The sequence below is a fragment of the Acomys russatus genome, chromosome 4 (genome assembly GCF_903995435.1).
Source record: "Acomys russatus chromosome 4, mAcoRus1.1, whole genome shotgun sequence".
NCBI classification, from domain to species: Eukaryota; Metazoa; Chordata; class Mammalia; order Rodentia; family Muridae; genus Acomys; species Acomys russatus.
The window spans coordinates 47,688,669-47,715,563 of record NC_067140.1 but is presented as its reverse complement, the minus strand read 5'-3'; the positions used below and the strand labels follow the sequence as shown (position 1 = coordinate 47,715,563).

The 26,895-nt window shown below is 36.0% G+C and overlaps 1 protein-coding gene across 1 annotated transcript in view; it reads left to right on the top strand.

Annotated features, from left to right (window-relative positions):
- Ano3 (anoctamin 3) overlaps nucleotides 1–26,895 on the top strand; it is a 241,347-nt gene that overhangs the window by 104,214 nt on the left and 110,238 nt on the right. The window contains exon 5 of the mRNA XM_051144318.1: nucleotides 21,397–21,555. Coding sequence (XP_051000275.1) covers nucleotides 21,397–21,555 — 159 coding nt within the window. The remainder of the gene's footprint in view (nucleotides 1–21,396; nucleotides 21,556–26,895) is intronic.

The window sequence follows — 26,895 nt, the reverse complement described above, 5'->3', positions numbered from 1 at the left end:
CATAAACATAGCTTTCTGACATCATCTTATAATTCTGCAGATGGTATCAGCATAGTCAATGATGAAGTAGAATGGTTTCATTAACAAATGACAATAGTTATAAGCATAAGAAACCAAGATAGGTGCAGTGAGTAGACAACCTGCTAGGCATGATATTTAACTAATCGTGTCCCTCTGATAAGCTCTTCCAGTGGTCCTTTGTCAAAACAGGTGAGCAGAAAGGGAGCCTTTTAGTAGAAAAAAACATTATCATCAACCAACCACTTTCAGAATACTATTTTGAAGACTCATTCCCACTGCTGTACTGCTGGCTGCCACTATTTAATGTCGTTTTCACTGATGTGCAGACACTGAGCTAATTTACAATGGCCTTTAGTAGATTACTTGTTTGGTTTTCAAAGTCCCAAGAAATCACTTATAATGTCTTTCACCCAAATATGACTGTGTTCTTTATAGACACACCATGCGGCTTTTTATAGCAAGAGAATAAGACACAGCAGCAAAACTACAGCTTCACAGAATGGCGTGGGAAGTGTTCTATCTCCCTGGAAGAGCTTGCCCACTAAGAATCCTGGCCATGGATTTGTGCTGCATGTTCCGGCACTACTGTCTGACTTCCCCTTCTTCCTGTCTCTTCTCACAAATGTTATTTAAGAAGAATACTGTATTAAAATGAATGCAGTTATTCAATGGCAAACTGCTTTATTTAAAGAAGCAATTTCTGCGATAGAAGTTACACATTAGAAGTTATGATAGTTTGCATTGATCAAAGGTAGCTTTACCAAAGGTCTAAGTCCTACTAATCAAGAAAGAGTGTAAAAAGAGAAGGAGAACTGTATGCAAACAAGTAAAACAAAGAATGATCCAAGACTACATGAGAAATCAGACCCAGACTCCAAAAACATTTATGCAGAAAAGCCAAGCTTCACTCCAGGGGCAAAACAGAAGTAAGAATATATAGAAATATATATGCATGCAATGACAACTGGAAAAGAAAGGCCATGAACTAGAACAAAATTGAGAGGGGTGTGTGGAAATGTTTAGATGGAGAAAAAGGAATAGAGGAATGTTGTAATTAAGATACAATCTCAAACCTAAGTCTCTCTGCCTCCAAAACATATCCTTTCAATGCTCTGGCATGATATGGTGGGACCCTCCAAGAGAGAAAAAAATGGACAGTTCTTAATATAAATTGGACTGAACAATCTTATATTTTCTGACCCAGAAGACTAGCTCTAAGCACAAACTAGAAATTTATTATGTGACCATGTAGTTTTGCTCTCTCGTATATTTAATGGCATAAAATAGTCTTTAAAGATCAGTGGTTTGTGTGCCTGAACATAGTAAATAGAATGGTATATTGTATGTGCATTTTTTATCTAGTAAATATTTGACTGATTAAAAAATTAGATATATAATAAATAGTTTTATCTAAATATGTGTTAAAGGTTTAATTGTCACACCCATTTTATTCCTCTGATTGTCATTTGACGATGTCTAACTACTTAAACAAATCACCAGTGATCAATTTAGGCATTCAACACAGTATGAGTGATGATATGCCTCTTTGTTTCCCTAATACACAGAACGCAGTATTTGTTCAGGACTTTAGATTTGTGCATGTATATGATTTTATTTTTTTAATTAATAAAGGTTGCTTACAGGATTTTTAGTACTCTGGCATATTTTAACCTCTTTTTAAAAATAATTTCCTCAGGTTACATCTCAATTGTTATTCCCTCACATGCAGCTTCCTGTCCCCCCTCCTCCTTTTCACTCTTTTTTTTTTTATTATTAATTTATTCTTGTTACATCTCAATGTTTATCCCATCCCTTGTATCCTCCCATTCCTCCCTGCCCGCCCCCATTTTCCCATTATTCCCCTCCCCTATGACTGTTCCTGAGGGGGATTACCTCCCCCTATATATTCTCATAGGGTATCAAGTCTCTTCTTGGCTACCTGCTGTCCTTCCTCTGAGTGCCACCAGGTCTCCCCCTCCAGGGGACATGGTCAAATGTGAGGCACCAGAGTACATGAGAAAGTCATATCACACTCTCCACTCAACTGTGGAGAATATTCTGACCATTGGCTAGATCTGGGAAGGGGTTTAAAGTTTACCTCCTGTATTGTCCTTGGCTGGTGCCTTAGTTTGAGCGGGACCCCTGGGCCCAAATCTGCCTATCATATTGTTCTACTTGTAGATTTCTAGGACCCTCTGTATCCTTTTATTTTGCTATTCTCCCATGTGTCTCTCATTTAGAGTCCCAATAGGATGCCCTCCCCTCTGTCCCAGTTTCCTGGTAAGTGAAGGCTTTCGTGGGACATGCCCCTTGGGCTAGTATGCAGATATAAGTGAGTATATACCATTTGATTCTTTCTGCTTCTGGGTTAACTCACTCATTATGATCATTTCTAGCTCAATCCATTTATCCACAAATTTCGGGAATTCCTTGTTTTTAATAGCTGAGTAGTATTCCATAGTGTATATGTACCACAGTTTCTTTATCCACTCTTCTACTGAGGGACACTTAGGCTGTTTCCATGTTCTGGCTATTATGAATAAGGCTGCTATGAACTCTTTTCCCCTCTCGTAGGCCTGTGACAGAAGGAGACTTCCTCCCCCACCATATGATCACAGCCTATCAGGTCTTATTCAGGTAGCCTGGCAATTTTTTTTTTTTTTTTTTTTTGTATCTGCCTGTTCTTTTATAATGGGCTGACATATTTTGTTAATTTCTATTCAGGAATTTGCCTGAAAGAACTTCTGTAAACAGTTTAGGAGGGTTCTAGTGCCTAAAAGATAAATAGTATTTTGCTGATCTTCAAAGCTCTTTGCAGAATTCAAATTTAGTTTGGGATTCTACACAAGGACACATTACAAAAGGTTCAAATCAGCCAATCCGTGACAAAGAGAACAGTACCCTGTTTTACAGAATAGTATCTCCATGGAACATTGTAGGTATTAAACAGAGATGATGGTCTGAGGTAGGCCCTCTCTGGACCTGGGTTACTAACAGTCTTTAGGATTCATACAGTTTATTTCCTGGTCTTCCTTCCTATTCTTTGAAGCGCTCATGGAATACTTCTTCTTGCCTGGACTGCAGATGCTCAGGGTACCTCCACCTCACCTCCTCCTTTTGTTTGAATTGTGAAATTGCAAAATTTTCAACTGCTTTCTTTCATTTCTTTTTTTCTGCTAATAAAAATACTAAACCCAGATAAAGTTTTACTTAAGCTAAATCGTTAATGGGTTGCTATATTTCCATGTTCATAAAAGCATAGCCTTTCAATAATTTCCAAGATGCCCAGTAACCTATTCAGTATTTTAATGATACGTTTTAATGTGTATTAGAAAACAACTCTTATTACCTAAATATTAATGGTTTTTAATTAAACCTTTATCAAAGTCTACATTTTTGAAAACACAATTTCAATAAAAATTACTAAACAATATCCCATGGGTTTGTATGTATATAATACTAAATATTATGGAATGACAATATTATATAAAGTGAGAAAATAGTGAGGAACAGTGCCATGTTGTGTTTTGTCTAATAACTTCCAAGATGATTACACTTCCCACTTGTCTTAGCACCCCAGACGTCTGCCACTTATGTAAGTTCTTTGTTGGCATTTTGGTGCTTTATTTTAACTTAAGATTTTATCTTGCAATTTGTTCAAAGCAAGTTTGTAAACAAGCTCATTTTTACTGCGATATTGGATTTTTCACAAGAAACCTAGATAATCATTTTAAAAATAACCTATAGACCCTGGGTTATTTTAGTATCTTTCTTTTTAAATATTATCCTACAAAATAATAGGTTTATTTATGGCATCTTTATATTTACATAGTTAGATTTACTCTCCTCTCCTCTCTGCATCCTGTTTCTCCTCCCTTAGCTCCCTACCACTCCTGTCCTCAGTTCCACTTTTATCTTTGCAGCCCCAAGAGCCTATGCATTCTAATACCTTCCCCAGCCCTTAAAGTTTATTTTCTTTGTCTCCTCTTAGGGGTTCTTTTCTAGTGTCCAGGCCTCCACATACAACTAATCTCAACAAAATGCACATATTTATTGGCTATAAGAGACAAATAAGATGGTTTGTTTGTCTTTCTGGGCCTGGATTATCTCACTTAATGTTTTCTAGTTTCACAATTTACTAAAATTTTCTTTTTTCTTACAAATAAATATATTTACATTGTTGAGTATACCACATTATCAGTATTCCACTCATCTGATGATGACATCTAGGCTGGGTCTCTTTCATTGCTATTATGAATAGACAAAAAATAATCATGAATGAGCAAGCATATTTGCGGTGGATGTACAGAATCCTTTGATTGTATATCATGGAGTATAACTGGGCCATAAGATGTTATATTTAGTATTTTGAGAAGCCTCCACATTGATTTCCATATTGTCATCCCCAGGTGTATGAGTTTCTTTTTTCCTATATATTTAACATAGTTTTAATATAATAGCCGTTCTTACTAGTGCAATAAGGAATCACAAAGTAGTTTTAATATGATTTATAATGTTGGTTAAGAATTCTGAACACTTTCAAAAATATTTCCTAAGCTGGGCAGTGGTGGCACATCCCTTTAATTCCAGAACTAGGGAAGCAGAGACAGGCAAATCTCTGAGTTCTAGGACAGCCTGGCCCTCAGAGCAAGTTCCAGGATACCAATGGTAGCAACAGATACACAGAGAAACCCTGTGGCGAAACACCAGTGTGTGTGTGTGTGTGTGAGTGTGTGTGTGTGTGTGTGTGTGTGTGTGTGTGCGCGCGTGGGTGTGTTTATTAGCCATTTTTTATCTCTTGAGAACTATTTGACTATTTTAGTGCACTGTTTATTATTCAGCATTTGGGGGGAGGGACATTTAAGCTTTGCAGTTTGTTATCTTCATTAAGCCTATCATCACAATTTTCTAAAGAATACACACACACACACACACACACACACACACAAAGTAAATAAGTACTTTGGTGGCAGGGATGGATGAGACAGACTAGAATGGAAAGGGGAAATGGGGAAAGAAAACTCACGATTATGCAATCTTTCTATGTGTGATGAAAAATTCCCAAAGGCAGTGTGATCACTGTACAACTCTATTGAAATAGTCATAAATGTTGGTTTTTTATTCAAAATACATGAATTTATGATACATGGATTTCATATCAATAAGATTTTTTGAAAGAGGTGCTGAGGAATTAATTATCATGTATACAACGATATAAAAATGTGGGGTTTTATATAATATGCTAAAATGTAAAGTTGAAATGCAAATCAAAACGACTCTGAGATTCCATCTTATACCCATCAGAATGGCTAAGATAAAAAATTCAAGTGACAGCACATGCTGGTGAGGATGTGGAAAAAGGGAAACACTCCATTGGTGGTGGGAGTGCAAACTTGTACAACCACTTTAGAAATCAATCTGGTGCTTTCTCAGAATACTGGGAATATGGCTACTTCAAGACCCAACTATTCCACTCCTTGGAATATACCCAGAAGATGCTCCACCACACAACAAGGACCTAGAAACAACTTACAAGCTCCACATTAGAAGAATGGATAAAGAAACTGTGGTACATTTATGCTATGGAATACTACTCAGCTACTAAAAACAAGGAAATCCTGAAATTTGCAGCCAAATGGATGAAACTAGAAATGATCATCCTAAGTGAGTTAACTCACATCCTGAAAGATACACATGGTATATACTCACTAGCCCAACAGAGATGTCCCCTGGAAGACTTTCCTTAGAAGGAGACTGTGATAGATACTGGTCCTTCCTATTGGGACTGCAGGTTAGAGTGGTAAAGGAAATAGAACAATCCAGATGGTCCAAGGAACATACAAGAAGACCACTAAGGCTGGTGGATCTGGACCCAGGGGAGGTCTGTTCAAACTACTGTACCAACCAAGGACAATGCATGCAGTAAACCTATAAGCAATATCCAGGTCTAGCCAATGGACAGCACATTCTCCACAGTTGTGTGGAGAGCAGGGACTGACTTTGACATGGACTCTGGTGCCCCCTATTTGACCACTTCCCCTTGGTGGGGAGACCTGGTGGCACTCAGAGGAAGAGTAAGCAGGCTACCAGGATGAGACCTGATAGGCTGTGATCATATGGTGGGGAAGGATGTCCCCTCTGTCACAGACCTAGAGGGAGGGGAATAGAATGAAAGAGGGAGGGAGGGGGGAATGATAAGATACAAGTAAGGGGATAACAATTGAGATGTAATCTGGATAATTACTTAAATAATTATTTAAATAAGAAAAGAAATAAAACTACCAAAAATAGTCATTATCAGTCTATGATACAGGTTTAACGACACCTTTCCAACTTCCTAACATGTCCTGAATCTCTGAGTAGATTATTCATAATCAACAAACACATGATCCTCTGCTTTATAATATTAACAAGCAATAGCTGTTTTAATGACCTTTCTTTTTATGTATATTAAGAGATCTTTGTTCTTGTAAAACTTACAGGTGAAAGAAACAGGGAACTTAAGATCACTAGACTGTGAAATGTGCTTTTCTGTAGATGCAGGACTTCATCTTTCCTAGGGCTTTCTTTTTCTTCACATTGTCATCGGATAGAAATCATCTTAATGTAATGATTCTGATTAACTTCCTCTTGGACACCTCAGGGTATTTGAACAGTAGTAAACATGTAACTATTGAGAATAATTGACCTTGAAACATGTGTCTTTCCTAATGTTGCTGTGTCATAATCAAGAATGCTGTTAGTGATATTTGCCAAAACTTGTGGCTGAGACTTTCATACTGTAATCTGGAAGTTTGGCATTTCATATTAAATGTTCTAGTGAAATGATAGCCTTTGACTGAGTTATGTACTAGAGCTATTTTTTGTTCTCTTATTCTATATCTTGATGTGACATCTTGATTTTGCATTGCAAAAACTGAAAGTAAATCCAACTTGACTGTATAATTGACTACTTTTAGCTGAGAGTCCCTTTCCCATAGGTGTCTACTTGCCTGTCATGTGTTACAAACATTGACCAAAAGAAGGGGATATCTCAAGTTCAAGTTCACTAACTATATGTGTCCCAAAACTATCTAAACCTCAGTTATCTGATTCACTCATGATTTAGCCGTAGCACCTAGAAGATGTCAAAACCAAAGGCCACATTTACAGGCTACAACAAACGTCTTTAGGGTTGAAAGTGAATCAATTGCTCAGGTAAGCTGCTTAGCCCTGAATTATGTTTTGGCTTCAACTTGACCTAGGGATTGTCTACTCAATGCATCTAAGTAGTTTACTTGGTATATTTTTATGTTTTCTTCATTAGAAGATTTGATGTAAATCACCTGAAATATAAGCTCAGTGGTTTATTGCAAATGTTTTTATTGTACCTATGAGTTGACCAGTCTTCTAAATATGTCTAACTATATACTAGAAATCATCCTACAATCTGTAGTATGAATTCCTTGAAGACTATAGCCTTAAATTATTAAAGCAGATAATACATTGAAATTAAATGTCTGAATAATTATTAAATGTGACTTTTAAGTGCACATTCTTAAATCATAGTTTTCTCTGCCCATTTGTGGCAGGTTCTGAATATACTTTAGGCTTCCTGCTGTCCAGTGTGAGCACTTCAGTCACTGCTTTAGAGATGAACTGTATTTATGAGTATGCCATATGGAAAAGAAGTAGAGCTGGCATTGTGATCTGGAGGTAATAAAGCGTGCATCTGTTCAGTATTGAGGTCAGAGTTTTGGCATTCCTAAAACTCATAATTAAATATTATTTGAACAGGAAAGTCAGCATTACATTTCTGGCATGTTTAGAGGTAAGTAAGGAGCACTAAAATACATATATGTTAATATATAATAAATCCAAAGAATACTTTGAAAGTTAAAACATTTTTCCTAATAAGTACTATTATAAAATGAAAAACAAATTTAGAAGAGAAAGCAAAATTTTCACAATTTAAGCAACATTCAATAAATTTCCACTGTATGTAAAATTTCTCCTGACCTTCATCATATGGTTGTTTTTCTCAGTTTTTTTCATAAGATTTCTTTGTAAATATGTGAACACATTGTTCATTATAAAAATAAGATCTATAATGAGCTACTGGTAGGAGATGGTTGTATTCTGAGATAAATTTTAATTACAAGCTAAGTCTTTGGGACTTTTCACTAATCAAGAAGTCTGAAGCAGGAAGTTACAGGTGAATCAAGGCATCCAAAGAAACAATATCTAGACTCTCATTCGCTCAGAAATAAAGCTTACCACAAAGACACACAGAAGTCAAAAATTAATACCACTAACTAAAACCATAAAAACAATGCTTGATTTTTAAAGTAACTTGTAGAACCTGTGGGATAAGATTAATAAACAATCTTACTAAGGATATTGAGTATTTCTGTAAGTCCTTCTTGGCCATCTTATAGTCCTCTGTTGAGAATTCTCTGTTTAGTTGTGTGCTCCATTTTTTAACTGGATTATTTTGTTTGTTAGTGTCCTTACTTCTTGAGTCCTTTATATATTTTGGATGTGCAGTTGTTTAAGATCTTTTCCAAGTCTATGGGATGTCATTTCACTTTAATTACAGAGTCCTTGGCCTTAAAGAAGCTTGTCAGTTTCATGAGGTCCCATTTATTAATTATTGATCTTAGGGCTTGAGTTGTTGGTGTTCTATTCGAGAAGTTGTCTCCTGTGCCAATGAGTTATGGGCTCTTCCCTACTTGCTCTACTAATAGTTTAGTGTATCTGGTGTTATGATAAGGTCTTTGATCAACTTGGACTTGAGTTTTGTGCAGGGAGATATACCTACTTGCCTTTTTCTACATGTAGACATAGTTAGATCAGCAACATTTTAAAAGATGCTATCTTTTTTTATTGTACGGTTTTGGCTCACTTGAGAAAACTGAAGTGTACAGGGATTTATTTCTGTGACTTTGATTTGATTCTATTGATCAACAAGTCTATCTGAATGCAAGTACCATGCAATTTTTATTACTATTGCTCTGTAATATAACTTGAAGTCACGGATGGAGATACTTCCAGAAGTTCTTTTATTGTATAGGATAGTTTTAGCTACATTGAAGTTTTTCCGTATTAAGTTTAAAATTGTTCTTGCAAGGTTTGTAAAGAATTGTATTGGGATTTTGAGAGGAATTACATTTACTTTGTACATTGTTTTTGGCAAGATGGCTATTTTTTACTATGTTCATCTTACTGATCCATGAGCATGGAATATCTATCCAACTTCTGATATATCTTCTTCAATTTCTTTCTTCAGAGACTTGAAGCTTTTGTCATACAGGTCTTTTACTTGCTTGGTTAGAGATACACCAAGATAGTTTATATAATTTCTAGCTATTCTGAAGGGTGTTGTTTTTCTAATTTCTTTCTCAGACAAGTATCAAGTAAGATTCATGGGTAGAGGCTTAAATTTCATCAGAGAGGAAATAGAATAGACAGAAGTAGTAGTTGAAAAGAGTGGAAAAGGCAGGAGAGGGAGCACAGAGAGAAATTAGGTTGAGATCAGCCCGGGGGAGAATTTGGGATGAGAGGACAAAAGGCCTACAGAGAAAAGAGAAACTGTTGATAGGGACATCTCTATGACAAGCCAGAGACCCAAGTCAAGGTAGGTTTATGGGAGCATATGAAGAGATTCTAGCTGAGACTCCTAATATCAGGGGCCACCGGAACTGAAGAGGATACCCTCTAACCAGACAAGTCTCCTAGTGGAGGGAGGGGAACACCAACCCACCCACAAAGACTTTGACCAAAATTTACCATGACTGCAAGATATAGCAGGGTAAAAATAGAGCAGATAGAGCAGGGATTAAGAGAATGCCCCACCAATGCATAATACATACCTACCTTGTAGAGGATACTTTGACTAATCTGTCCAGTGTGTATCCTCAACACTGTGCTAAAGGAGCCACATAACCATGGAAAGTGAGTAGCCATTGTCATGTGTAAATAGTGCAGTCTTCTAAGATATCCTGAGTCACACTGCCCCTTTGTCTTTCAGTGGATGTCTGTGTCATTAATTAAATCCAATTACAAAATTCAAAAAAAGGGCATACTGATCATTGATTATCAAAATTTGCAAAAAAAAAAAAAAAAAGTCTATGTGGGTGGTAGCAGATATGTTCAACAGTTAGGAGCCATGCATACTGTGAATGTTCTTTTTTTTTTCATATAATTGAGTGTGAAAAATAAAATCATTCACCTAGAATGAGGTTCAGTAATAAAGAAGATTTGATCTGTGCAAGCTATTCATATTTCATAAATCCTTATAAGACTCTATCAATTGGTCCAGGACCTGCATACAATATTTATTACATATCAACACTGAAAAACCGAGATACATTCTCCCCTATCCAAGGATGAGCAAATGAGCTATAATCACCATTATTCCAATTGTTGCTTTCATGAATGGAAACTAGAGTTATGACAAAATCAGGTCTGGAAGGCAATAAGAAAAAAGGTATTTTTTTTTTATCAGACACAGAACAATTGGATAACCACAAGGCAATAATGAAGTTTGGCCTCCACAGCATATTTTATGCACTACAACTTAATCCAGCAAGCACTGATTATCTATATTTTTTATTTAATTTTTACATTTTTACTTTACATGTATTAGTGTTCAGCCTGTGTCCATGTCTGTATACTATTTGTGTGCCTGCTGTCAATGTAAGTAAGGAGAGGGCATCAGACCTTCCAGAGCCAAGAGTTACAGTTGATTGTGAGCCACCATGTTGGTACTAGGAATCAAATGTGGGTTTTCTGGAAGAATTGCCAGTGTTTTTAACCACAGAGCCATCTATTCAGCCCCTAGATCTGAGTCTTATGTAGCGGGAAAAAAAACCTTGTTTTTAATAGCTGAGTAGTATTCCATAGTGTATATGTACCACAGTTTCTTTATCCACTCTTCTACTGAGGGACACTTAGACTGTTTCCATGTTCTGGCTATTATGAATAAGGCTGCTATGAACATGGTTGAGCAAATTTTCTTGTTGTGTGCTGGAGCATCTTCTGGGTATATTCCAAGGAGTGGAATAGCTGGGTCTTGAGGAAGCCCTATTCCCATTTTTCTGGGATAGCACCAGATAGATTTCCAAAGTGGCTGTACTAGTTTGCATTCCCACCAGCAATGAAGGAGTGTTCCTCTCTCCCCACATCCTCGCCAGCATGTGGTGTCGCTTGAATTTTTGATCTTAGCCATTCTGATGGGTATAAGATGGAATCTCAAAGTTGTTTTGATTTGCATTTCCCTGATGACTAAGGAGGTTGAGCATTTCTTTAAGTGTTTCTCAGCCATTTGATACTCCTCTGTTGAGAATTCTCTGTTTAGTTCCAAGCCCCATTTCTCAATTATTTGTGGATAAATGGATTGAGCTAGAAATGATCATAATGAGTGAGTTAACCCAGAAGCAGAAAGACTCAAATGGTATATACTCACTTATATCTGCATACTAGCCCAAGGGGCATGTCCCACCAAAGCCTTCACGTACCAGGAAACTGGGACAGAGGGGAGGGCATCCTATTGGGACTCTAAATAAGAGATGCATGGGAGAATAGCAAAATAAAAGGATACAGAGGGTCCTAGAAATCTACAAGTAGAACAATATGATAGGCAGATTTGGGCCCAGGGGTCCCGCTCAAACTAAGGCACCAGCCAAGGACAATACAGGAGGTAAACTTTAAACCCCTTCCCAGATCTAGCCAATGGTCAGAATATTCTCCACAGTTGAGTGGAGAGTGTGATATGACTTTCTCATGTACTCTGGTGCCTCACATTTGACCATGTCTCCTGGAGGGGGAGACCTTGTGGCACTCAGAGGAAGGACAGCAGGTAGCCAAGAAGAGACTTGATACCCTATGAGAATATATAGGGGGAGGTAATCCCCCTCAGGAACAGTCATAGGGGAGGGGAATAATGGGAAAATGGGGGCGGGGAGGGAGGAATGGGAGGATACAAGGGATGGGATAAACCTTGAGATGTAATAAGAATAAATTAATTTAAAAAAAAAACTTGTTCTTCACAATTGAGGAAGACATCCTCACAACCTAGGAATAAGAAATTGTCTTCATAAAAAGGGACAAAACACCTTTAAAGTAACAAATCTAAATAAATTAAAATTGAAAACATAACTTTCATGTGTCAATAAAATAATAAAAATACATTTAAAGACAGAAATTGTAGATTTTAACACATATAAAATTAAAAGAGTATTTTACCTGGAATCTTATAGAATAGGAACTTATTAGAAGTGAGAATAAAAATTAAAACCTCAATAAATGACTTTTATATATCTCACCACTTTAAATGATTAGAGAGTAGTCAGGAATCCCAAGGCACATGAATACTACTGGCAAGGATACAAATCAACTTACAATGTTGCTTATAACTATATATTGAGGTTGAAAGTAAGCATTATGGTTAAACTATTTTCTTATTGGAACACCTCATTGAAAGACATCCAACTAAATACTGCAAGATAAATAGCAAGATGCTAATTACATCTTTACAGTAATCAAGACGTGATGTGGCCCAAATGTCTGTCAACATTAGGAAACAGGACTTCTGTTGTATCCATACGTTATAATAATGCATGACAAGAAAAGAAATGCAAATGAATGAAAATTAGAAATGGATTTTACAGCTATAATTTTTCATGAAAGTAACTAGACCTAAAATCATTTTATGTTTCTATTGGGATAAACTAAACGTTTAATGACATACCCTTTGTTGTAAAAAATTGAAGCAAAGTAAAAATAACAGAACTATAAAAGAAAATATTATGGTTGTGTTGAGAGTTGAGTATGGAGTACATCGTGATTAAGAGGGGGATCTCAAGGGGATTTCTCAAAGCTTCCTATTTCTGGAATTAATAGTTGTATAGATACTTATTTTGCAATGCTTCCTTAAACTGAATTTTACTGATATTTGCTAGTGAATTGTGGTTTACGGTATATATCATATAAGTATACGTAAGGAATATCTGCTTTACCTTTGCTGTTTCTATACTCAAAATGTTCACATCAATGTCTTACTTTTTATCTGTGGTTTCAGCTTTGTCCTGCAAAATAACATTTTCCTACAAACTTAAGGGGTATGGAATCTCTGAAAAACAAGCAAAATTCTAAAACAAATGGATTAGATACTAGTTTTATATGTATGTGTTTGTTGCATTTATGTGTGAATTCATTGTGTCTAATGAGGGTGTGTGTGTGTGTGTGTGTGTGTGTGTGTGTGTGTGTGTGTGTGTGTGTCTTCTTGGCATAGCATGTACACGGTGGTCTATAAACAGCTTACAGGAGTTTGCATCTCTCTTTTCTAGCTCTTTCACCATGTGGATTCCAGGGATGGAGCTCATGTTGTATGGCTTGTCAGTGTACAGATTAATATGCTTAACTACCTTCCTGGCCCCATATAATTTTCCAACTTTTTTCTTACAGTGATAAATAACATTTTTGCGGTCTTTCAAATGAGACAGTAATATTTCTCACGCATTGTCTCATTAAGTCATAGTCATACATAATCTTTATCCATTGATAACATTATTACTCTAATTTAATAGCTGTAGGAACATAGACTGAGCACTGTTAAACTAAAGAAACACAAGACTCAGTTATTTGGAGCCCAATTATTTTATTTTATTTTATTTTATTATTAATTTATTCTTGCTACATCTCAATGGTTATCCCATCCCTTATATCCTCCCATTTTTCCCTCCCTCCCATTTTCCCCCTATTCCCCTTCCCTATGACTGTGACTGAGGGGGATTACCTCCCCCTGTATATTCTCATAGGGTATCAAGTCTCTTCTTGGTAACCTGCTGTCCTTCCTCTGAGTGCCACCAGGTCTCCCCCTCCAGGGGACATGGTCAAATGTGAGGCACCAGAGTACATGTGAAAGTCATACACCACTCTCCACTCATCTGTGGAGAATGTTCTGTCCATTGGCTAGATCTGGGTAGGGGTTTAAAGTTTACTGCCTGTATTGTCCTTGGCTGGTGCCTTATTTTGAGTGGGACCCCTGGGCCCAAACATGCCTATCATACAAGTAGAACATTATGAGAGGTCAATTATTTTAATCCTGATTTAAATACCTCAACCAATGTATCAGATTGAATTTTACTAAATTGAAAGTGTGGTCCACTGATAATCAAAAATCAGTCATAGACTGATGACTTAATCTAATATTATGCTCTACTCTTTATTTATTTGATTAAATTCACTGAGACAATGTAATCCCTACTAGCTACTGGAACCCATTAAATGGTTTCCTGATGTCTGTATCTATTATTCAAGTCCTTCTATGAATTCCTCTATATTCTGTTTTCAGTACTTTATTAGCATATGAAGCACATATGCACATTCAAAAGATATGGAGAATGTACTGTCAAAGTCATGGAGTATTACACCAGTACCCAAGAGAGTGGGGAAGTAAGCAAACGCTAAGATTTACACTGGACAGGGAGACCTTCACTCTGCCCACTGATCACAGTACTTTTTAGACCTCATCAACCATAGAACACCTTCAGGGAGGAAGAAGAGTGCAGAAATCATGCAACACAAGACTTGGTTTGTGAGGTCTTAATAGCTGCTTAATCACTAGATGCACATGGTGGATTCGGGGAGCATCCCCAAGGCTACATGTACACATCCCTGGAAACACTCAATATCTTACTTCTTACACTTGGGAATTATCATGGCTCATAGCATATATTTAGTGTTCAATAAATGTTTATTAGATTCAAAGTAACATACCTATCCTATCCAATATATATATATATATATATATATATATATATATATATATATATAAATATATTTTTGTTAATATGGCTCTATATAAATAAATACTGCTTTTATTTTTAAATGTTTTAATAGACAACCCCCTACTATTATTTTTCAAAAGTGCTAAAATCTTTGTAAGGTTTCCTTCTTGACTTGATTCGTAAATCACAGATTCATGAGATATTATTTAAGATCAGCTTTTCTGAAAGTTTCTGAGATCCATGGCTTTCAAATGCGTGAAGAATTATTTTCAAATGCTTTGAAGATAAGCAGTTTTCTATTAACCTTTCTAGCTCTACAATAAATGCCATTACCAAAACCAACTTGGAGAGGAAGTTTGATATATCCTGGCTTACAGTACTTCCAGGTTATGACTCATCATTGAGGGAAGGTAGGGCAGGAACTCATGCAGGAACTGAAGCACAAGCCATGAAGAATGCTGCTCAATGGTGCTTTCCTGGCTCATGCTCAATTAGCATTCACACATAGAACAAGTCCCGCTGCCTAGGAATGATGCTGTTCACAGTGGGCTGGGCACCTTCATATCAATCATCAGCCAAGACATTTCTCCATAGACATGGCCATGTGCCAATTTCATTGAAACAATTCTTCATTTGAGGGTCCCACTGAAATTTCAGAAAAACAAATGCTCCTAATCATCTAGCTATATAGAACTTATATGAAGTTCATTTCACGTAATTTAGAAAAGATCTTCAAATATTGCCTTGCTTTTCCTTTGTATTTTCATATCTGTGTTGTATTGTGTGAACAGGAAAAATCATTATCTATAATTTAGATTTCACAAAACAATTGGATGATGATCTGAAGCAGTGGTTAATGCAGTTTCTGTCTGTGTTTACTCACACAGCTGGCACATGAGTGTACAACTGAAGGTCGCTTATTATTAATAAGATATCAATTGTCGAAAATTTCAAGCATTTCTTTAAATGAGTTTAACACCCACTAGCTTAAAACTAGAAAAACAGATATCTATAACAACCACTTTCATTTTCACTTTATGCTATTATCAAAACAATATTAAGTATTTGTAGGCTTTGAACTTTTACAAACCTATTTTCCTTGGAGTTCTTTGATGCTTATACCTCCCTTCCGAACTACCTACCCTAGATAGGAGAGAAAAGAGACTGGATGGTACAGGAGAAGTAGACCTTTTTAAACTCAGTTCCTTGGAGCAATTCCACTTTCGTTGTCGGGATTTAAGCAGACCCTTTAAGGAGCAACTTCAGCAAAGGTGACTGCAACCACAGCAGCCAAACCCAGAACCTTGAAGAGTTCTCTGGAGCGTTTCTCTCCAGGAATGTCCTGAAGTGGAGTGATGAAAAACCAAATGAGGGGAAGCAATAGAAAACCAAAAAGCCAAGCCTCTTGATTTTGTTGGCAAAAAAATCATACACTTCTAAGAGGCAGTTCCCTTTCCAGTGGACAAACACCACGTGCTATCTCACAAGTCTGTTTCTAGCCGACAGACACCACACACCCACTCACAAATCTGTATCACATCTCACACTTAGGATCAAAACAAAAACATGTTTTCATCCACTACAAGTACTCTCTAAATCAATCACTAGTTTATTTTTATCACAAGAATTTACAGCCTAGGTGTATAGACATGATTGTATAGATATAGAAGGTAAAATAGTTAGATAAGATATTAAAAAACCTCAGACACATCCAGGATATAGCATTTAAAGCTATTTTTTTTTATTAAAGATTCATTGACAATGGGACAGGTTAACTCCTGGCAACACCCATCCTACCTCAAAGAAGATGATGAACATCAATGAACCTCCTTATGGAGATGGCTTTAAATGTGGCAAACCAGCCACTGGGGGAAATGTTCTTGTTTCTACCACAGATGAAATTTGCCTAAAAAAGGGGGGGGGGCAAGCTTGGATGCAGGCAGTTGACAGCCAGACTCTGCCAAGACAGGGTAAGGAAGTCCTTAATAGTCCCTGCCTCACAAATATGTCTGCCAGATATACTGTGCCAGAAGGCTGAAGATGATGCTCCAACACTATAGAGAATTTTGGGTGACTATTTAGGCGGCAAACTCTCTCTGTCCTCTTCTCATTTTAGAAGCTACTAACCTGCACCCCCTGTATACTCAGGTAATTATTTATTCCCTCTCAAGTTTCTGATGGGCTTGAAGACCAGATAGTTTAGTTTTACAATTAAGCTTAGTTATTTAGGAGTTAACATGTTTTTAGGTATTGGTAGATGTTTTGAGTTGATAATAATGAGATATGTTAGATATTGTTTTACATTCAGAATTTTAGATGCACCAAGATAGGAAAGATGTTTTCTTCAAAGTTGCCAAACGCAAATAGCCAAAACACGATGAATGAAACATTTACACAATTCCTGATTGCTTCATGTCTCTTATTCCTGAAGGTAGTTTATTGTATATATATGTGCAATAATATAAATGTATATGTAAGAAATAAAAATATAGAAACTAAAATAAAATGTTCAAAGATGTTTTTAAAAAGAAAATGGCCTTTTTTTTGTATTGCTTACTGTAGCAATCAATCTCTTCACTCATAATTCTAACATGGTGACATTTTTTTCCCACCTAATATCTTAACATACTACTAGTAGTGCAACGCTCAACTGCGGAAGTTTTTTTTTTTTTTTTGGTGAATTGAAGAGGGATGTATATTTAAGAATAAAATACAGAGAGTACTGGGTCTTGAATGTAAAGTAGCAGACAAGCTCTTAACACTTGCTGGTGTGTTGCTGGTGTGAATGTTCATTGTGGATTATGATCATCAATTTTCTATAAATATTAGAGGGAAAAGATGATAAATGAACATTTTTCTAGACCACATAGTGCTTAAAGTTAGTCCTACCTCATTACGTGTTAGTCCTACCTCTATCATTCCTTTAATATCTTCCTGCTTCCCCCTCTCTCTTTTTCCTTCTTTCTACAAATATCTATTGATTTCTACTATATCTGGATTACTTATTGAACAAAATAGAAAAAAAGAGGTAACTGAAAACCCACTGTGAGAATTGCCTTAATCAGATTGGCCAATAGGCCTCTGCCTGTGGGATATGGCTTTTTTATTTCTAATTGTTGGAGAAAGTCCTCACCCACTGTGGGCAATGCCACACCAGGGCAAGTACTTTTGGATGTGTAAGTAAAGTAGCAAAACACAGAAGGAGAAAATGGTGGTCATGAGTGGATTCTTACTTAAGCTGTAATGGATTCTACTTTAAAGTGTACCCTGTGTTCCTGTCCTGGCTTCTCCACCATGCTGGGAAGAACTTCAACCTTTAAACCAAATAAAACCTTTCTCCCACAAGTTACTTTTGGCCACTGTCTTATCACAGCAAAAGAAAAGCAAACTAGACTAATTACCTTTATAAAATTCTAGTTCTGCTGGCCTTAAACTGTCAGTAAAAAGTTGAATATTTCATACAATGATAAAATTTATCAGGTGCAAAGAAAAAGAATGTTAGAGAAAGTGGAATCATTATGCATAATCTTTGGAAGACCTGAAAGAAAGGTGTCACCTGGCCTCATCGACAGTGCTGGGGACCACTTAGTACCTCATAGAGAGAAGCAAGGTAGATAACCCAGGCTGTTACAATAATTTAATCAAAATTTTATCACAGTTGCAGAATGAAAACAGGACAAACGTTGAAAAAGAGGGAACACAGTGTTTACACATAGTTGTTGGGACCCCAGTTAAGATGCTTAAGTAGGTGGTCCTTCTGGTTTAACTGTTTTGTTTATGACACCTGGGCATCTGTTACACTTCTGTGTATTCAGATAAATAAACACCTAAAAGGCTGTGTGGGATTAAATTAAACAATCTTTAAAACAGTAAAATGTGCGGTCCACAGTAAATGAGTGGTAGCTATTATTGTCACTGTTATGTAAGGCCTTGGTATACCTGCTGGTGTTGATTACCTAGGTTTTGTATCAGGCAGCAATCTCTACAGGAACAAAAAAGACAGAATGAATTAAGAGAGAGAGAGAGAGAGAGAGAGAGAGAGAGAGAGAGAGAGAGAGAGAGAGAGAGATCACTCTATATGTCATCTATTAAATGAGCTTACATAGAAATAGTAACAATTGTGTCACATCTGTGATTCTAAGAACCTCATAGTGGCTTGAGCCACAACACTGGATGTTTCAGTATCACCAATATGGTTCAGAAAACCTGAGGATTGCAAAATAACTGTCTCTCAGTTGGTTGTGGAGGCCTGAAAAATACTAATTCTAATATCACAAAAAACAAAACAAAACAAAACAAAAAACCAGCAGCTGCAGCAAGGGGGAGGCCAAGGAAGCAAAGAGCAAATGGCAACCCTTCTGCAATGGCTTTTTTTTTCTGTACTGCTACAAGAAGGTGCCACCCATATTTGGGGTGGCTTTCCCACATCAGTTAAAGAAATCTGAGCATTGCTCAGTTGAGGCTCCCTACACAGGTAATTTATTGCAAGTTGATAGTAAAACCAACCATCGTAGTCCTATTAAAATACTTAATAAAATATTCCTAGAAATCTTGTTAATTTTCTATTCACTAAAAAAGTCTATTTACCATACATTTTTGTCCTTGAGCTCATGGGTCTTAAGGAAATGAAATCTCATAGTGAACTACTCCATCTGCTTAGCAGAACATATCAGGACTCCTGAAAGGCATAACCTGTTTGGGGTGACATTCTTGTTTCAATCCTTTTGCTTTCTTCATCTGAAAATCTTCTTGCTTTTTAATTCCACGAACACCACTTTCTTGGGTCCTCAGGTTTCTGGAGCTCTTCCTAATCAGGCTTTTCATAGTCGTTAAATATGCCTTCATCTAAAACTATGCTAGCTCCCAGATGCCATGCAGTTTGTTTGAATATCTAGAATGCATATCGAGGAAACATAGAATAATAAGCTAACACAGTCATGCAAATAATTGGGAGGGAGTAGAGAATGGGGGACAGACAGATATTAGCTATGAATGTGGACCTGGTTCAAGGTCTTGCTCTTCTCTGTGATCCTGGGCATTCGAATGGTACAGCATCCATAGTAAAGTCATCAAGAAATGTCTTGATAGATAAATCTGCTTTTGCTTTGTAATTTATGTCCTGTCCAACTTTGATATGATAGCTTTAGTTTTAACTTATATTTATTTTTGTTTTGTTTTGTTTTACAAAAACTAATGAATGCAATCAGTGGTTCGATTTATAAATGAATGAAAACATAGCCACTGTGGTAAAGATTAATAACAGAACTGTCACTTATAACTTCTGGAAAGGAGAAGATAAGTTTTCCCTAATTAACACTGGGTATATTAACCACACCAGACAGACCTCATGTTCAGGAGTACCTGACTAACATATAATTGGAAATCACAGCATTTTGTGCACTTTTATTTGGTTACAGTTTAGTTGGGGTATTTGGGTTTTGGGGTTTGGTGTGTTATTTTGATTTTAGTTAATGTTATTAGAGTTTTTGTTGTGGTATGAATATGATAAAAAAGTTTAAATTTAAATTTTGTTTTAAATAATAAAAATATAATGAAAAATAAGATAATGATACAACCTGTAGGTCTTCATAGTATTTTATAAGGTGGATGTTGGAGGGGATTATAGGTCATTAGTTAGTATATTTTAGGATGAATCCTAGGAAAACAGTATCAAGCTGGAAATCTACCAGTTCCTAAAAATAGCTTCAGATATTGACAACAGCAATACAAGAGGCTTCAAACTGACTTATGGATAGGTATAGGGAGTGCACATGTATGCTACAGTCCATGAGTTAAGGTCAAACTTTAGTTCTGATATTTCTACCTTGTTTGAAGGACTGGCTTTTGTCTTTGCATTAGCCAGGCTACTTGACCCTGGAAACTAATAAAACTCTCTGGTCTACCTCCATTTTCACACGGAGGCCTTGTGGGTCACTGAAAAAAAAAAAACCGCATTTTTGTGGTTGCCTTTACCTGAATTCTGAAGATCCACAGGCAATTCCTGGGAGTTGCTCAGCAAGCATTTTGTACAGTATCAGCCACCTCTTCAGCATCTTCAACCAGATTTGATGAGTAGCTATGAGTTTTGATGAGTGCAGTGGTTACATCACTTTACAATCACATCCTAAAAGTGAGCGTTCCCAGAGGCTTGTAGGACAGGAGTTGTTTGGTCTCAGCATTAGAGACAAAGGTTTTGAAAAGCAGTGGCCTGTGTAAGTTTTAAATAACACATAGTTTTATTTCTCTCAACTTTTGTGTTTTATCTTGAAATGTAAGTTGTGAATCAACACGATGAAGTATGAAAATAATTGCCTCTAGACACGGCTTAGTCAATATAAAAGATATAATAGCTGGCAATTTTACAGAGGCTTTTGAGTAAAACCTAAGTCATATCAGGGATCAGCCATCAAATTACAATCTTAATTACAAACTTGCTAGCTTGTCTCCTAACATAGATTGTAGACTAGCTTGAATTATATTTCCATACACCTCAGTAGAAGTATAAAACACAATTTTTTTTCTGGTGTCAGTTACTAGTGCTTATAACCAGTATGCATGATTATCTAACTTACAATATTAACCAATGTTCTTTTTCTTCTCACAGAATGAAATGAGTTACATAGCATCCAGTGGACTCTTATTCAAAGATGGCAAAAAGCGAATTGATTACATCCTGGTTTATCGAAAGACAAACATACAATATGACAAAAGAAACACTTTTGAAAAGAACCTGAGAGCAGAGGGCTTGATGTTGGAGAAAGAGGTAAATACTTTCCAATTATTGGTTTTGTAGACTAATATTCTGAAATAGATATTATCAATCATATATTAATATATGTGGTCTATGCTATGGAATTTTATAAGTTTTACTTAATTTCCCAAGTGTAAAATGAATACATAAGCACTGCCCCATTTAAATATGTATTTTTCTTCTGTTTTATGTACATTTTAAATATTTTTCAAAGTGTATAGATATTTTTGTAGTTTTGAAAACTCAATACATAATGATTATGAACATGCAAAGTAGGAAATTCTGTGTTATGATAACTAAAATCTTGAAGGGAAATGTTTTTCAATTGCTGAAATGCAAGTTTGACAGCTGGAAGTGTGGGCACTGACTTTCACTATCCTCGTTCCTTTGTGTATTTATAAGAATCCATTTAAAGGACTATTTTTTCATTCCAATAAAACAATAAAAAGATCAAGGCCTCTGGAAAAGAAAACATAGAAACAAATAAAAGCACAATTTTCATAGTCCCATGAGGCTAAAATTCCAACTTTTCTTGTATTAGTTGGAAATTCTATGACTTAATTTGATTTTAAGCATCTATTTTATTGATTATTAATTATTATGAGTATGTAGTGCTTATGTATGTACACATATGTGCAGGTGTTCTTGGACGCCAGAGGCATTGGGTCTCTTGTGCTTGGAATTCTAGGCAGTTGTAAGCCACCTAACATTGGTTTTGGCAACTGAACTCTGGTCCTCTGCAAGAGCACTAGCCTTTCTAAATCACTGAGCCATGTCTCCAGCTTGAGCCTAAGAATTTTCAAATGGGTAGGTGACAAACACTGTGAGATGGTATTTAAGAAGCATATACAGGGGGGAGGAAGTCCCTTCAGTCTTACTCATCGGGGAGGGGAGTAAGGGGAAAACGGGTGGGAGGAAAGAATGGGAGGATACAAGGGATGGGATAACAATTGAGATATAACATGAATAAGTTAATAAAATATATTAGAATGAAAAAAAGAAATAATGTTTGAGCTATATTCCCAAACTCTTTGAAAACACTTGTGAGAGACAATGGTATTTATAAATGAGGTTTTCATTTTGGCAAAATGGCACCATTATTCTTTTTAAATAATAATTTTATTCCTTGAAATGATCACATATTACATCTTATCTCTCTTCCCTTTCCTCCCTTTCCTCCCTTGCTATACACAGACTTGAACTGTCACAGATTCGTGGCCTCTTTTTTTTGTTGTTAAACACACACACACACAATCACACAACAATCACACAGATATATATGATCTTGGGTCAAATAACTTGGTACTAGATAACTAATTGGGGACTCTTCCTTGAAATATATTTTATCACATTAGAAAAAGGAAACCTCAAATGTAAAACAAACAAACCAATGAAAAGTCAAGAAAAATGAAAAAAATCAGAGCCAGGGTCCATGTTGCTACCCAAATAAATCTTTTGTCTTCAGAACTTGCTAACAATTGGTTTCCTTCTACTTGCTTCTCGATACATTTTATGTACATAAACAAATTACCATTAATATCTACAGACAACTTAGCTCTTTGACTATGTTTAATATTTGTATAGCATTTATTTATTTATTTATTTATTTATTTATTTATTTATTTATTACGTGTGTGTTCTATTATGTGTGTGAGCCTCACAAATGTGGCTTAGCACATGTAGCGGTCAAAGGGAACATGAAGAAGTAGACTCTTTCCCCTAACTTTCTGGGTTCAGGGGTCAAACTCATTTCATCTGACTTGGATACAAGCACCGTCACCATTACGTACTGATCCATCTGGTCAACCCCTTATCTTATATTTTAAATTTGATTTTACATAGTTTATCTTTCTTGATATAGCTATACAAAAGACCTATGAACATAATTTTTATAGTGATAAAGTTTTTAAGTTTAGTTGATTAGGATTTGATTCATTATTTATGGTTTCATATATTATATCAACCTGTTATGAAGTATAGACTATAAGTAAACAAAAATATTTTTCTAAAGCAAGCACTCTAGCATTATATAAAAAAATATATTGTTTCAAGATAGTCAAGACTTATTCAAGTTTCTTGTTTTAGTCTTCTAATTCTGATTAACAACTTACCGCCAGTTTGGCATTCTAAAATAAAACCCATTTTGTTCACTCAGAATTTTTGGGGAGAATTTTGACAGGAAGCGATTGAGCTGTTTGCTCCATTTCTCTGCAGAACATGAACTGGCATAAATCAGAGTGTTTCCAGGATGTCTTTGTGCCTAGACCTAGAACACTCTGAAACTTTCAGAGTTGTGGCACAATTCAGTTCCTGAAGACTGGGTACCCATTGCGTTGTTAAATTTCAGCCTTTAGAAGGCAACACTCATTTTTTGCTACATAGCCGTTTAGTTTGAACAACCACTAGTTTCTCCCTGACAGTACCACCCAGTTATGGATAGCATCACCTCACCTGCTCCCTACAGAGAATGAAACCAGTTGTCTTTTTGTTTTCAAATGGAGGTAAAACAAAATAGACATTAAGTTGGGAAGCTATTTTTAAAAACTATCATTTTATACTGATTGAAACGATCTTTCAGTGTGTATGCACTTAAAGCCAAGGCACAAAAATGAGACACACTGTAGCTGCATGCACTTAGTTTGACATTTTACTCAATGATGGCAGTCACTGCAATGCAAAATTCCTCCTCCCAAAGCAGCCCCTTATTTTAGATGATTAGATTACCTCACATCAAGAGCTTGACAGCAACGAATTAACAACCTGCAAGAGGCAAGCTGTTCACAGTGCTGTTTTGGATCCTGGCATAATGCTCCATTGTAGGATAGTCAGGCTTAATAGAGTTCTTGTTTTCCATACTTCTTGCTCAGGTATAAGTTGGGCAGAATGTCGATTCAAAATAAGGTCTCTCACCAGCCATGGCCAAACACATTTGTAGCCTCAGCTCTCAGGAAACTGTGGCAGGAGGATCATGAGTAAAGGACAAACTGGTTCTACACAATTAGTTCCAAACAAGTTCAGGGTAGAAAATAAGACCTTATTTGAAAATAATCAATCATGATAATAAAAAAAATAATATTAACAAAATAATGATAATAGTAGAAGTAATAATAGTAAATTAAGTGAAAGCTAATTCATTCATTCATCTTTTTAGGGCATGGTCAGTGAGTCTGACGTAGAGTTAGATACATGGATATACGAACACATATACCTTCTCTTGTAGTGCATAATAGAAGGAGGAAACACTAGGAAAGAGGGGAAATTGATGCGAGAAGATTTAGACAAACAGGAAGTAGCAGTGAGTGCGGTAGAAGGGCAGTGCATGAGGCAGTAGCAGCAAAATCTCTACACATGGGACCATTTTAAGTAGTGGCTGGGACTAGAGGTAAATCTCTTCCCCAAACTAACTGTTATACTAACACATGTGTTTATATATTATAACCAATTTATGTTATCAGAGAACAATATTTAGGTATTTGACTTATATCTTGACTCAAATCACTGTACATCTGAAAATCAGAAGACCATCTTTTAAATGTTATATAGATAGTAAATGGTATAGTCAGAATTGCTCTTGAATATCTAGGAACTAAATATCATGCTTTTCCTACACTGCCAGGTAATTATAAATGGGTAGTCAGGAATAAAGGAAGGCAAGTCGTTCTCTGTAAGTGAAAGAGTGATTGACAGAAGTACAATAGTGAGCATCTTAATTTCAAAAGTGCGGCTTTGATTGGCAGTTGATAATTGTTTTATACTATAAGGTAAAAGAAGTATAATCGAACATAAAATGTGCCTTTCATTTGTTCTGGATGGAAGGATTGTTTTAGTAGAGGGCTTACGTTATCTGGTTTAAGTTTTTATTTACTTACTGGTTTTTGTTTTCTTGCATGGTGCTGAAGACCAAATATATACTGGAAAAATGCTAAGTGGGCCCCTCATTAGTCTATGGGAGTTGCAGCCACAAAAGATTTTTTTGTTTTTTATCATGCCTCTATAGTAACCTGTCCATTGATTTCGGAGCAGTCAGTACAAAGAACCTGGTAATATAAATGTCAAAGTATTCTCTTTTAGTTTGATAAGTGATGGATATCTAGATGGATTATAAATAAGTTTAATTGTTATTTGAATGAATAAGTAGTGGTTGTAAAAATTGTATGCAATTTGCGAAATTAATAGATTCACAAGTGTGTGTATGTTTGTGCATGTGTGTGTGTGTGTATAATTATAGAAGAAAAAAGTCATAAATTTGAGACAGTGAGGTTTACAAGGGAGTTGAATGTGGAGAGAATGGTTGGAAATTTTATAAATGCATGAAATTATCAAAAATAACTTAAAATTACAGTTACTTTTTCTAAGCATAGTAATATGCTTAATGTTGGACTAAATGTAAAGACCTATAGAACTTTGTCTACCTCTGGCATTGTCAGTTACAATTTTCACATATTTGCCTTCAAATTGAAACGAACATTTTAAGCAGAAAGGATGCTTCAGAAATTAAGCTGGCATGAGAGTATCTTTTGTTGTTTTTCCCATGGTGATTTGCATGATGCTAGCCCCTGACTAAGCTTATAAATGTGACAATCCATTATGTCAAGGGCATTTAATCATTTAAACTGTCTATTTTCCTCAGGGTAGAATCTCTGGACACAGTAAATAATTGGAGGATTTGACAGTTACTTCAAAATTGGAGCAGGAGAAAAAATACATTAATTAGTTAAAGATTTCTGATGATTTTCAATGTTTTATGAATTCGTTCTCTGAGTGAAATTAGAGGTCTTAGTTACCTGTCCATGAAGAATAACTTGGAACTTTTAGTTTTGTTGTAACTGCTCTGAATGGAAAATCAATATAAAATGATCAACATAAGAACATAAACTAATGAATAATGATATCTATTTCCTCATACGGTGATCAAGCACTCATTAGCCCTTGTACTTAGTAAGCAAGTATGACATCACTTTTTTACAAAAGAAAGGATTTTATTAAAGATCAGCCATTAAGAAGACATCAAGTGTGCCCTTTCTATTGGCTGGGATTGGGGGAATCCATAGATAGGAGGGGAGAAAAAATCTTATTGCTAATTTGACCACGAGAGGGGAAAGAAAGCATTAACGTTCTTTTCTGCAGGCAGAGATAAGCACCATGCCTATTCATGAGTGTCATATTTCTTTCCATGGGAGTTATCATGTTCTGTATGGGAATTCTGAGTTTGTGATATCAAAGTCCAGGTTTCAGATGAGTAGCTTTCTTTTATGGATGTCCATCAGTCTTCAACCTACTTTGAATGGACTATGTAGCCATTTCTCTTTGAACAACTTAAGCAAACTTTTGTATTAAGGAAGTTGGTTTGTG